The sequence below is a fragment of the Anolis carolinensis genome, unplaced genomic scaffold, assembly GCF_035594765.1.
Source record: "Anolis carolinensis isolate JA03-04 unplaced genomic scaffold, rAnoCar3.1.pri scaffold_14, whole genome shotgun sequence".
NCBI lineage: Eukaryota > Metazoa > Chordata > Lepidosauria > Squamata > Dactyloidae > Anolis > Anolis carolinensis.
In genome coordinates, this window is record NW_026943825.1 from 10,292,655 (window position 1) to 10,306,077 (window position 13,423).

Here is a 13,423-nt window from a genome sequence, read left to right on the forward strand (position 1 = left end):
TCATAGAATCATAGAATTAGAAAAAAACCCTAAGCACTATTCAGATTGCCCATGGCTGGTCTAACTCCCTTCTGCCAGACAGGAGGACACCATCAAAGTCTTCCCGACAGATGACCTGTCAGCCTCTGAATCATAGAATCCTAACCCCAAGGGACATCCAGCCCATCTTTTTGCCAGATAGGGAGGACACAAAGCAGTCCCGACAGATGGCCTGACTGAATCATAGAGTTGGATGGGACCTCAAGGGCCATCCAATCCAACACCCATCCACCACACATGAGGGCACCATCGAAGCCCTCCTGACAGATGGCCAGCTAGCTTCTAAATCATGGAATTCTAGAATTAGAAGAGACCCCAAGGCCATCCAGTCCAAATCCCTTCTGCAGTGAAGGATGACACAAAGTACTCCTGACAGATTTATTTATTTATTTATTTCTATCATTTCTACCCTGCCCTTTTCACCCGAGGGGACTCAGGGCAGCTTACAGACTGGCAATTTATGCTGATACACCATAGTACAATAAAATAAACATTAAAACAGTTAAAACAATTATAATATACAATATACAAAATTTAAAATAGTGCAAAGTACTTATGCCATTCGTCCACCAGACCTTGTACAAAAACCTTATTCCAGACCAAGTCGAAGCCAGTAAAGACTTATTCTTTAAACATCTTCAGTTTCTTTCTGAACCCCAGAAGGGATGGAGCCTGCCAGAGGTCGCTGGGGAGGTCAGCCTCTGAATCATAGAATCCTAACCCCAAGGAACATCTAGCCCAACCCCTTTCTGCCCAACAAGAAGACACCAATAAAGCCCTCCTAACAGACGGCCATCCAGTCTCTGAATCATAGAGTTTGAAGGGACCTCAAGGGCTGTCTAGTCCAACTCCCATCTGCCAGACAGGAGGACACCATCAAAGCACTCCTGACAGATTGCTAGTCGTAGAATCATAGAATCCTAGAATTAGAAGAGACCCCAAGGCCATCCAGTCCAAATCCCTTCTTCAGTAAAGGAAGACACAATTAGAGCACCCCTGACAGATGGCCATCTAGCCTCAGAATCCTAGAATTATTGAGTTGGAAGAGGCTCTAAGGGCCATTCAGGCCAACCACTTTCTGCCAAACAGAACACAAAGCCGTCCTGACAGATGGCAAGTCAGCCTTTGAATCATAGAATTGGAAGGGACCCCAAGGGCCATTCAGTCCAACTCCTTTCTGCCAGGTAGGATGGTACTATCAAAACCCTCCCGACAGATGGCCATCTAGCCTCTGCTTAAAAAATTCTAGAGAAGGAGACTTCTCCAGTCGAAATGTTCTGGGTTGTATCTTTGGGATTCAGGTTGAATATTCTGTATCCAGAACACTGAAAATCCAAAGTACTCCACAATAGTGCCCCAACTGGTGTTGCATTTGCTTTCTGATGATTCACTTTTATATTTCCTGCACAATGTTTTAAAAAATGTTGTAGGTTGTATCAAATTCCCTCCAGGCTCAGTGAATAATGTGTCTATGACAATCAGTTTTGTCATCTTTTTGGTAGCAGCTCCCAGAATAATTTAAAATCCAATATTCTTTATCTTAATGGGGGTCTGAATATGGACAAATGGATTTCTGAATTTATTTTTAAAAAATCACAAGAAACACTGTCACATAGCTAATTAGTGATATACATATTATTTGGTCTAACATTCATTCTTTTGGGATAAAGGGTAATATTTAAGGCCACAACTATTATAACGTGCCATGCTACAAAAGGATCCTGTACCATCCTGTAGATGACACTTTAAGCTAATGTTGGGTTTAGATTGGGGTCTTGTTTCCCTATGTGTGTATTGAAATACAGGTATTGGATTCCAAAATCTGAAATTCAAAATATGAAAGCTATTCAATAATAGATGTGTTTAAAGTATAACTTGATGCAGTAGTCTCTATGTGGTGAAAAATTAATCCAGAGCTGGGAAAAGACTTTGGTGAGATAATAATTACTTTTCTTGTCATCATTATTATTACAGTGCATCCTTATTATCTGCTGGGGTTTGCTTTCAGGACATATATGTACACGATCAATACTAAAATCCATGAATGTTCAGGTCCCGTTATATACAGTGGCACAATGGTGACCCTTATATTAAATGGTAAAACCAGGGTTTGCTTCTGATATTTTTGTCATTGTTTTGGAATATTTTCAATCTCCAGAAGGTTCAATCCATTGATGCACAGTTCGATTTCTAATGCAGTTACTTCACTCTACAGTATTCTCAAAACTTTACAGCTTATTTTTTAAAACCAAGACAACATCTTTCCTTGGAGGGTTTTAAACAAAGGCTTAATGGCCATCTGTCGGGGGTGCTTTAATTTTGCTTTTCTGGCATGGCAGGGGGTTAGACTGGATGGCCCCTGGGGTCTCTTCCAACTCTATTATTCTGAGATTCTACCAAGTCTTCCTTGTCTAGGAATCCTGACTGGGGAGTTCTGGGTTCAAGGTTTCTTTTTCTATGTGGAACATTGCATCCCCTTTTAACCAAAGGAGAGGGTTCGTGGGTGCGTAATAGTTGAAACAGGGTGCTTCGTACGTGGCACAGAAATCTCCTTGCTTGTACAGGGGTTTGTGAAGGAGGGGATCTGCTGGTTTCTGCCCCCCTCAACATGAAAACAGTTACTGGGGGCGGGGGAGAGATCCCCACAAACAGTGATGACGTTGAACAGATGGTTGCGTGATTTCGCATGAGAGAGAGGTGGAAGAAGTGAGAGCAGCTTGGTGGAAACAGAGAGGATTCTGGGAAGGACCATCTTGTGTGTAGGAGTGGGGTCACTGAAAGAGATTAATGGGGGGGGGGTGGACCTTGGCAGACATGAATTAAGTCCCCTTAAGGAAAAAAAGAGGAAATGAATGATGGGGAAAATAATTTACAGATGGAGGGAGAAGGAATGAAAGGCTATAAACCCCACTGTGACAGATAGGGGTGGGACTAATTCTCATGAAAACAGCTTGCTTTACTATTGTAGAGGATGCTACATTCAACAAATATGACAAAACATGCTGTAGTATGTGAAAGGAGGCAAATATTTTAATATTAAATGAGTTTTTCAAAAGTTGTGAACTGCTTTGTGTCTCGATTCCTGAGAAAAAAAGTGGTGCATATTAGATTTGTATCACACAGTCATCTTAGTGCTGAACCAAAGCAAAAGGGGGAGCTCCTTCAAAAGTACCTGGAGCTCCTATTTAATGGAATCATCTCTAACTTAATTGTCATACCTCAATACTATGTGATCCTGGGATTTGTAGTTTGGTGAGTCGTCAGCATTCTTTGGCAGAGAAAACACAAGACTTTGCAAAACTACAGCTCCTGGGATTCCATAGCATTTTATTTATTGTGTCAAAAGCGAATTGATATAAATACGGTTATAATGTATTAAAAACATAGAAACAAAATTAAGAACTTGACCTTATACTAGATTTCCTTTCACCAGAAGCTGGCCACTTGGAGTGCCTCTGGTGTAGCTATGAGAAGGTCCCCCATTGTGTATGTGACAAGGCTCAGGCTGCATTGTAGTAAGTGGTCTGTGGTTTGCTCTTCTCCACACTCGCATGTCGTAGACTTCACTTTGTAGCCCCATTTCTTAAGGTTGGCTCTGCATCTTGTGGTCCTAGAGTGCAGTCTGTTCAGAGGCTTTCAAGTCACTCAGTCTTCTGTGTGACTAGGAGCGAGTTTCTCATCTGGTATCAGGGATGAATTGAGGTTCCGGGCATTAGCCTGCCACTTTTGGACTCTCGCTTGCTGGGGTGTTCCTGCCAGTGTCTCAATAGATCTTTGGAAGCTATTTCTTGGTTCAATTTCATAGCATCGAACCAAGGCAATTAAAGTGGAATCATTCTACAGCATAGAAGCCCGCCTAGGTGTTATTTTCAACTGCTGGAAGCTTTGGTGTTTTAATGTTTTGGTAACACTTTGTGTTTTAAAGAAAGAATTGTAAGCAGGCATCCGCTGTAATGCACACATTTTTTTTGGTCAAAGCACAGAGAGTGCACTTTTTTGTTACTGCGTATTACACTTGACAGCAAATCCTTTTTTTGTTTTCAGGCTCTTGAAAATTGAGGGGCGCATTAGATTCAATGCTGCATTAGACTCAAGTAAATGTGGTACAAATACTAATAATGATAACCATTGTCATTTATTTATTTATTTATTATGCCAGAAGCTATTTGAGAATACAGCTATAATGTATAAAAAACCATAAACAAAATTAAAAACTTGGCATTATGCTAAATTTTCTTTGACCAGAACCATTATCATAATCATTATTGAAAAAAATGCTTTAGTATGCGAAGGATCCAAAATTTGAGAAATAGCATAAAATGTGCTCTAGTATGCAAAGGCACACAGGAATGCAATTTTAAAAAATCTTAGCTTTCGGCTGTGAAAAAACACCCCAAGTATTTATTTTGTCCTTGGGGATGGGCTTGAGGGTTTGTGAATTCTGTGTAGAGAAGTAGCTGGTGACGCTGGTGGTATGATTCCCCTGAGATTTAACTCCCATGTAAGAAAAAATGACAAATTCTGTTTTTTAAAAAATAGTTTTTATTGAATTTAAAATTTTCAATACAACAATCACTTTTATCACATAGAAGATATATAATATATAATATATCATACAATACTTGCATTGTTTTTTTTTTAAATTCTGTTTTATTATGCAACCATTTTTTGTTTTGTTTTTGCACTGCCGTTCTCAGAATCCCCCCCCCCCCCCCCCCCCCCCCCCGCATAATGGCTTGGCAGATTTAGGGAACTGCAATCCGAAAACACTTTTTCTGACCTGAGAAGAACATCTGGGAGGCATTCTGAGAAATGTAGCTCAATAACGCCTTCCAAAGCTTGATTTCCCTTCTGCTTTTGTTCCACACCAAGAGCTTCATGTTTGTGGTTCAGGGAAGCGAAACAGTTTGTGAAGCAGGGAAGGTATGGAAGCATATATGATTTCTGTCTGGCCTGTAAACGTAGGGTTAAGGAGAATGAAGGAGTTGTCTCTGCAGGAAGGAGGGATTTGCACATGATGGGGCAGAAATGCATGTCCATTTGAATTTTGCATGATGGTGAAAATAGTGAGAAGGAAGGAAGGAATGGCAATATGGGAACAACTTGGCAGAGAGCTTGTCCTGTTTGCAGAATTGGACCAAGGAGAGAGAAGGATTCCTGACTGCACCCGGTAGAGTGAAGGGAGCAATGACCGCATGCAGTTTGTCTGGAAATGGAACTGAGGATGTGAGTGTTCACTCATTTCCGGTTGTGGGGCGGTGTCACCTGTTACCATAGCATTGTGGCCATGAGCCCAAAAATGCTGAGTTGACCATTTCTACTGTGCGGATGTCCACTGGAGAGAAAGATAGAGAGGCCCTCTCTTATCTCTCTCAAACGGAAGCACTTTCCTGCTGGCCCCATATAGGAGACTAGTATGTGAAGCACTGGCAAACAGATGTGGTTGGCTGTGGGACTTTCAGTTGGATTTTTTGGAAAATGGATTTGGGAAGCACGCCTTCCCTTTTTTTCTTCCCCAGCCCTGTGGAACAAATAGATCTTTCACTTCCAACCTGGTGCCAGCTGAATATTCAGCCTCTGAATCATGTCAATCCTGGATTAGTTGGAACAGAGTATTAGTGCTTATATCTTGGTTGTGCCTAAAATGAGAAATCTTTGGGTTTTTAACCCTTTTTGAGTCTATCCCAGCTTTCCTCCAGTGACCTTAAGGGGATGTATGTGCCTCTCTTCCTCACGTTTATTCTCACAACAGTCCTGCAGGCAAGGCTAGTCCAGAGCAATGTCTTGAAGTCAGGTCTCAACCACTATCTAGTTTTAAATGGGGAGTTTGGGATCTTGATTTCTATCTCTGGAAATAGTGGGCAATGAAGCCGATGCTACAGCCACACACTCTTCACTGTGTTGCTATCCCTAAATTGGCTGCTCTGGAGGGAGCTAGATTTGGCTGCAGGGCTTCTGTTTGCTGGCATGTACCTTAACTTCCCGTAGCGGAAAAGAAAACAAAAGCATGCATAAGAGGTGCTATTCTGTGACTTGCCAGCACTCCAGCTGCCTAGGAAAGGGGCACCAATAAATCCTGGCCAGATTCCTTAGTCCCGACTGTCCCATTCTGAAGCCAGAAATAATAAATGGCGGATCACTTTGGCTGCCTGTTCCATTGTGACAGCTTTCCCCTAATTCCTGACCTTTGAATATGTACAAATTCATGGATTAAAGAATCTTAGTACAGTGAAAGGAATCATAATTGTGAGCTGCTTCTTTGTGGTTTTTAAAATTGAGCATCTCATTCTGTATTAGGCTAAATTAGAAAATAAAAATAATTATCTTTCAGTACTAGTGTTTTACTCATTGATAGAGCAACCTGACACAGCAGAAAATGTTGCTGGTCTTGTGTATTTTGCCATTGAGTAGACCAAATAATTTTGCCAGGGTGGAGAAACCTGTTGCAATTCCTCTGGTGTGTAGCTTTGTAAAAAATTGTTTTGAGTAAGGTCCCTCCTTGGGATTGTCATAAGTCAACAGTGATTTGATGGCACATGACAGCGATATCTGTATGTGCAAGTTGTACCACAGCTGGCTTTGATGTGATGTTAACTATTGATCCTGAGGTCAAATAATCTAAAGTGACTATGATATTGTGCATTCCATTAACTGTAGCGAACTCAGCAATTTGCCTTGAATTTCAGTGCCGAAGTTCAACATCAATGTAAAACATTTTTGTGGGGAAATAATACTAAGGATTCCTGTTATAGGTGGCAGCACAACATGAACATAGCATAGTAAACTACACGGATACAGCTAAGTTTTTGATATAGTTGAATCCACTAGGATGGTAGAGCAAGGTTTACATGGCAATCTCAATTGTGTAGATAACAGTGAGTCCAGAGTTCATAGAATCATAGAATAGTAGAGTTGGAAGAGACCTCATGGGCCATCCAGTCCAACCCCCTGCCAAGAAGCAGGAAATCGCATTCATAGCACCCCTGACAGATGGCCATCCAGCCTCTGTTTAAAAGCCTCCAAAGAAGGAGCCTCCACCACAGTCCGGGGGAGAGAGTTCCACTGCCGAACAGCCCTCACTGTGAGGAAGTTCTTCCTAATGTTCAGGTGGAATCTCCTTTCCTGTAGTTTGAAGCCATTGTTCCGTGTCCTAGTCTGCAGGGCAGCAGAAAACAAGCTCCCTCCCTATGACTTCCCCTCACATATTTGTACATGGCTATCATGTCTCCTCTCAGCCTTCTCTTCTGCAGGCTAAACATGCCCAGTTCTTTAAGCCGCTCCTCATAGGGCTTGTTCTCCAGACCTTTGATCATTTTAGTCGCCCTCCTCTGGACGCTTTCCAGCTTGTCAACATCTCCCTTCAACTGTGGTGCCCAGAATTGGACGCAGTATTCCAGGTGTGGTCTGACCAAGGCAGAATAGAGCATGGGGAGCAGGACTTCCCTGGATCTAGACGCTATACCCCTATTGATGCAGTCCAGAATCCCGTTGGCTTTCTTAGCAGCCGCATCACATTGCTGGCTCATGTTTAACTTGTCGTCCACACGAGGACTCCAAGATCTTTTTCACATGTACTGCTGTCTAGCCAGGTGTCCCCCATTCTGTATCTTTGCATTCCTTTTTTTCTGCCGAAGTGAAGTATCTTGCATTTGTCCCTGTTGAACTTCATTTTGTTAGTTTCGGCCCATCTCTCTAGTCTGTCAAGATCATTTTGAATTCTGCTCCTGTCTTTTGGAGTGTTAGCTATCCCTCCCAGTTTGGTGTTGTCTGCAAACTTGATGATCGTGCCTTCTAACCCTTCGTCTAAGTCGTTAATAAAGATGTTGAACAGAACCGGGCCCAGGACGGAGCCCTGCGGCACTCCACTCGTGACTTCTTTCCAAGATGAGGACGATACATTGGTGAGCACCCTTTGGGTTCGTTCGCTTAGCCAATTACAGATCCACCTAACTGTAGTTTTGTCTAGCCCACATTTTACTAGTTTGTTTGCCAGAAGGTCGTGGGGGACTTTGTCGAAGGCCTTACTGAAATCTAGGTACGCTACATCCACGGCATTCCCTGTATCGACCCAACTCGTAACTTTGTCGAAAAAAGAGATCAGATTAGTCTGGCATGACTTGTTTTTGGTAAATCCGTGTTGACTATTAGCAATGACTGCATCTGTTTCTAAGTGTTTGCAGACCACTTCCTTAATGATCTTTTCCAGAATCTTGCCTGGTATCGATGTGAGGCTGACCGGACGGTAATTTTTTGGGTCGTTCTTTTTTCCCTTCTTGAAGATAGGGACCACATTCGCCCTCCTCCAATCTGCTGGGACTTCTCCCGTTCTCCAAGAACTCTCAAATATGATCGCCAGTGGTTCTGAAATAACTTCCGCTAGTTCCTTCAGTACTCTTGGATGTAGTTGATCTGGCCCTGGCGACTTGAATTCATTTAGAGCGGCCAGGTGTTCCTGGACAACTTGTTTCCCTATTTGGGGTTGGATTTCCCCAAATCCTTCGTCCATTTCATGTTGCTGAGGTTGAAGATGGCTTTCTTTTTGTGAGAAGACCGAGGCAAAGAAGGCATTAAGCAGTTCTGCCTTTTCCCTGTCCCCTGTCGCCATCACCCCATCTTCTCCTCGCAGAGGCCCTATCGCCTCCTTTTTCTTCCTTTTTCTACCAACGTAAGCAAAAAAGCCTTTTTTGTTGTTTTTAATGTCCCTGGCAAGGCTGAGCTCATTTTGCGCTTTAGCCTTGCGAACCTTTTCCCTACAGGAGTTGGCTATACGTTTGAATTCTTCTTTGGTGATTTCTCCCCTTTTCCACTTCTTGTGCATGTCACTTTTGAGTTTTAGCTCAGTTAGAAGTTCTTTGGACGTCCATTCTGGCTTCTTCGCATGTGCCATATTTTTTTCTTTGTTGGCACTGTTTGCATTTGCACCCTGAGTATTTCACTTTTAAAAAACTCCCATCCATCGTTAACTCCCTTGTCTTTTAATATTGGCGTCCATGGAATGCCGATCAGTATTTCCTTCATTTTTTGGAAGTCAGCTCTCTTAAAGTCCAGAATACGTGTTTGACTTGTCTTAGTTTCAGCCTTCCATTGTATCACAAACTGCAGGAGCACATGGTCACTTGCCCCTAAGGATCCGACGACTTCTACTGTATTGATCAGGTCTTCCACATTTGTTAAGATTAGATCAAGAGTTGCTGATCCCCTTGTTGCCTCCTCTACCTTCTGGACCATAAAATTGTCTGCAAGGCAAGTGAGGAATTTGTTGGACTTAGTGCTCTTGGTCGAGTTTGTTTTCCAGCAGATATCAGGATAGTTGAAGTCGCCCATGACTACTACATCTCTTCTTTGTGCCTGTTTGGTCAGCTGTTGACAAAAGGCTTCATCAACTTCTATATCCTGGTTCGGAGGTCTGTAGTAGACACCCACGACGAGATCTTTTTGAGTCCTGGTTCCCTTGATTCTTATCCAGATGCTTTCAAGCTGGTTTCCCAGATTACAGTCTTGCATTTCTTCTGCAACGTAACTGTTTTTGACATATAAAGCTACTCCCCCTCCTCTCCCCTTTGTTCTATTTCTGTGAAAGAGGTTGTAGCCCTCAATGGCTACATTCCAGTGATGGGAGTCATCCCACCAGGTTTCACTGATGCCTAGGACGTCGTACGTGTGGTGCTGTGCTAAAAGTTGGAGTTCATCTTGCTTGTTTCCCATGCTCTGTGCATTAGTGTAAAGACATGTAAGCCCCTGTGACCTTCCCTTGAGTTTGGGGAGAAAACACTTTGGGGAGATTTATGATGGCGATTGCTGTTCTACAAGCTATTTATACTTTCCTATATTTATAAGCCATGAACTTTGAGTAAAAATTGAAATCAATATGACATAATGATCAGCATTAAGATAGACGTGACCAATAACAATACTTAGTCAGCGGTGGGAATTGGGTAGATGCATGCAGAAGTGATTGGCCAGCACTTTTTACTATAAGCTGTGCTGACTAGAGGCTGTTGGGAGTTACAGGGAAAAGACATCTGGGTGGATGAAATAATTTCTGTTTCATTTTACGAACAACTTGCTCAGGCCTTCACCATCATCACTATCATGATATATATCCCTCCCTAGGGAGATTAGACTGGCCCCAACCCTGTCTGCCTTTATTGAACAGTTAAAAACAAGGCTTTTCCAGTGTGCATTCGAACAACCAATGACATGACAGACCCCTCTTATAGACATACTGCTTCTTTGTACCTTGTTTTCCTTCCTGCCCATCCTACCTCAAACTACCTCAGACTTTGTCCAGGTACTTTATTAAATGGTCTTGAAACTATGCACTTTCCGACTTGACCGCCCCCATCTTATCCATTAGTGGTGTTTTATTATTTTATCTTTATTTGGTTACTCTGGTGCTATACTGTATTCTGTGTTTTAATATGTTTATTTTACTCCATCGTTGTGTTGATACTGTTTTTTAGTTTTTATACTGGTTTTAACTTGTCATATTTTGTTTCTGTTTTTGGGCTTGGCCCCATGTCAGCCGTCCCGAGTCCCTTCGGGGAGATGGAGGCGGGATAGAAAAATAAAGTATTATTATTATTATTATTATTATTATTAGTATTATTATTATTATGGAAGTAGAAATCCACACTTTGTGAGTCCAGGGTGCTGTTCCCTCTGTGTCAGCAACACCATGTTTAAAGAAACCATTTCCCCCATTGCATCCTGGTTTCTTTCCGAAGCACTGTTCAAACAGGTTGGATGAAGTAGAGCATGTCCTTCTAGGGGAAAACAACAAAGAGACTGACGTGGAAAAATACAGTTAAAGTGTTTGCTTCCTCACCACAAGTTTTGCAACCTCTCACAGTTAAAGGCTAAATAATTCATTCTTCCAGCCCTGGCCCATGTTTTGGTAAAAGAATTTTGCATTTCCTTTAATCATAGTTGAGGTCACAGGGAGCTGGAGGTATTGCTTGTTTTCATACATGAAAATGTCACTTTTTTGGAAAAAGGAGCCTCACCTTTCCCCAAATCCACTACAGACGTTCCTTAGGGTACCAGGTTGGCAAAGACTGTCTTGGTTGGTGGCTTGGTTTTTTTTAATGCCTAAAATCAACTACATGAATGCAACAAAGTGGACTGTAAATATTTTCCTAAAAATAGCATGAATGAGTACCTGCTTACTAGTATCCTAAAGATAAATAGTAATTTGTCCCCTTATCTGCTTTAGCTGAAGGTAATTTTTACTTGCCTCCAATGATTTCAGCTGCAAATTCTGGTGGATAAGAGATACCAGGAGAAGTCAGGTGGCATTGCAGTTATTGTGGGAAGGATTGAGGAAAAGAAAGAGTGGATAATGTGATGTAGAAGTAGAGAAACGGGGTAGTTTGTCTTTTAATTATTAGATGGATTTTCTCCTCCAGTTCCCATCTGTTTACTCTCTCCTTTATGAAGTATGCATTCATGCTTTTATTTTTTTTCCTGTCTCTATGATAAATTACCTGTTTGAAAAATTATTCAAAAATATTTGGGAAAAATGGTTGAAAACATGTTTGTTGAGTGTCAGGAAACACTGATGTGTATAACCTTCCCAATCGACTCGTTCTACACAAAATGGGTTGCTTTCCACAGAGAACAGCAATTATTGGATAGGAAGCAGCATTTTCCATGTAGAAAACCATATTTTTTGTGCAAAAAGCTGTTTCCTGCTCCAAAAAATGTTGTCTTGCTGTCAAAAGCACCAAAATTGTGTGTGGAATGAGTCCTTTGAAACCTCCTTTGAAAACTGTATAGTTCTCAAAAAACTTTCCTGCAGACATAAGAAAATTGCTGAAGTTACTCATTGCTTCATTCCAGAAGAAAACTGGTGAAAAATGACATCCCTTCTTGTTTGTTCATTTCTTAATTGTGGCTTCTAAACAGAATTTTTGCTCTCTCTTTCGTTTCTCCACTTTCTCCCTGTAGCTTTGAGCTTCCTTTGCTGCTCAGTGATGCCTTCGCGGAGACGTAGATGTATGGGTAAACAGTGAAATGCATGGATAGGCTTTTCCCTTCCTCCAGTTTACTAGCCACTAAATAGCTTTGGCTTTAACATAGCAATGTATGGTGTAGATCAAAAAACTTTTCCTTTGGCTTTCTTGATGGAATGCTATTGCTGTATTTGAGATTGACCCTTCCACTGAAATGGCTTTGCTTCCCTCCATTCCATAAAAATCCTTATATTCAGGCGGTTGATCAAGTGGGGACTGACAATCCTTAATCGACTGTCTTCCTCAGCTATTTTAGTTATTCCAAACAATGGGGTTTGGAGTTTTCCAAGTATGGATCATATGCATTGGCCCCAGGAGAACAGTTTACAAGCTAGTTAGCCAAGAACTTCCATCCATATCCACTAAAAAGCCTCTTTTGAATAATTGTTTGTTCATTCGAGATGGGGATTGGAGTTTGTATTGTGCGATTCGGATTTGATTTTGCTATGTGTTGGCTTTTTAAAAAGAGCTTTGTGGAATTTGCCTATGTCATTCTTAATGTAGTGGTCACCCTTCAGCCTTTGGCTATAGGCCTTGGCATAAACAATAAAGGGATGGGCACATGCTGCATTGTCTTACAGCTTTCGCTGCTTGTTGGAGGTAACGGCCCTTCTCAGTATAGGCCACATTGTTTTTTTGCTTAAGTGCTGGAGCTTGCTTTAAAATACTCAGTTTGGCTGATGCTGGCATCTTGATTTTTTTGAGACTAACAGCGCACCCGGAGAAACATCACTACAGTTTGTCATGAAAGAAACTTCCTTTGGTCTGTCTCCCTGGCAAGTGAATGTGTCACAACAAAGCACTAGCCCTAATCAGATTTCAGAGGCAAACTTCGTCTCCCAAATTAGGAGACTTGTTTTGGCAGGGGACAAGTGTCTCAATGTCTTCTGAGAGCATCACTCATGTCCCTCAGTCTTCTTGCTCAGTCTTGGAGATGGAAGGGATGATGTGGTCACCCCTTCAACAATAAGAGGTTTCCAAATGCCTGAAGGAATTATTTGGTTTGGAAGCAAAAAAATAAACAAAGCCCACCATTAAAATGTTACAGTTAAGATCAAATGGGACAAACGCATGTTGGAATATGGGGAATATTTTTGAAGGTCAACGCCTATCCCTCCACACTCCCCCCCCCAAATATGGAAAATATGTGATTTTTCAAATCCCAAAATATTCTAATAGCTAATAGCTTTTGCAATTTTTTGATACCCCAGGAATGAGATAACAAAAGATGTGGGCTTTATTCTCATTTCTCTCTCTGAAATATATGAAGGCGTCATGTATGGGAAAAGTTGTCATCTGAAACAGACTTGGACTTGAAGTAAAAATGAAAGATCCTGTCTTCTCTCATGCTTATCAGCTAGGACCTTATG

General features: G+C 41.6%; 1 protein-coding gene across 3 annotated transcripts in view; it reads left to right on the forward strand.

Moving 5' to 3' along the window:
* Positions 1-13,423, forward strand: part of pip5k1a (phosphatidylinositol-4-phosphate 5-kinase type 1 alpha) — an 81,133-nt gene that overhangs the window by 14,657 nt on the left and 53,053 nt on the right. The window contains exon 2 of one of the 3 annotated variants that reach the window (XM_062965081.1): positions 11,989-12,042. The exons of the other annotated variants lie outside the window; for them this stretch is intronic. Within the exon in view, the coding sequence (XP_062821151.1) occupies positions 11,989-12,042 (54 nt within the window). The remainder of the gene's footprint in view (positions 1-11,988; positions 12,043-13,423) is intronic. 3 annotated transcript variants of the gene reach the window in all.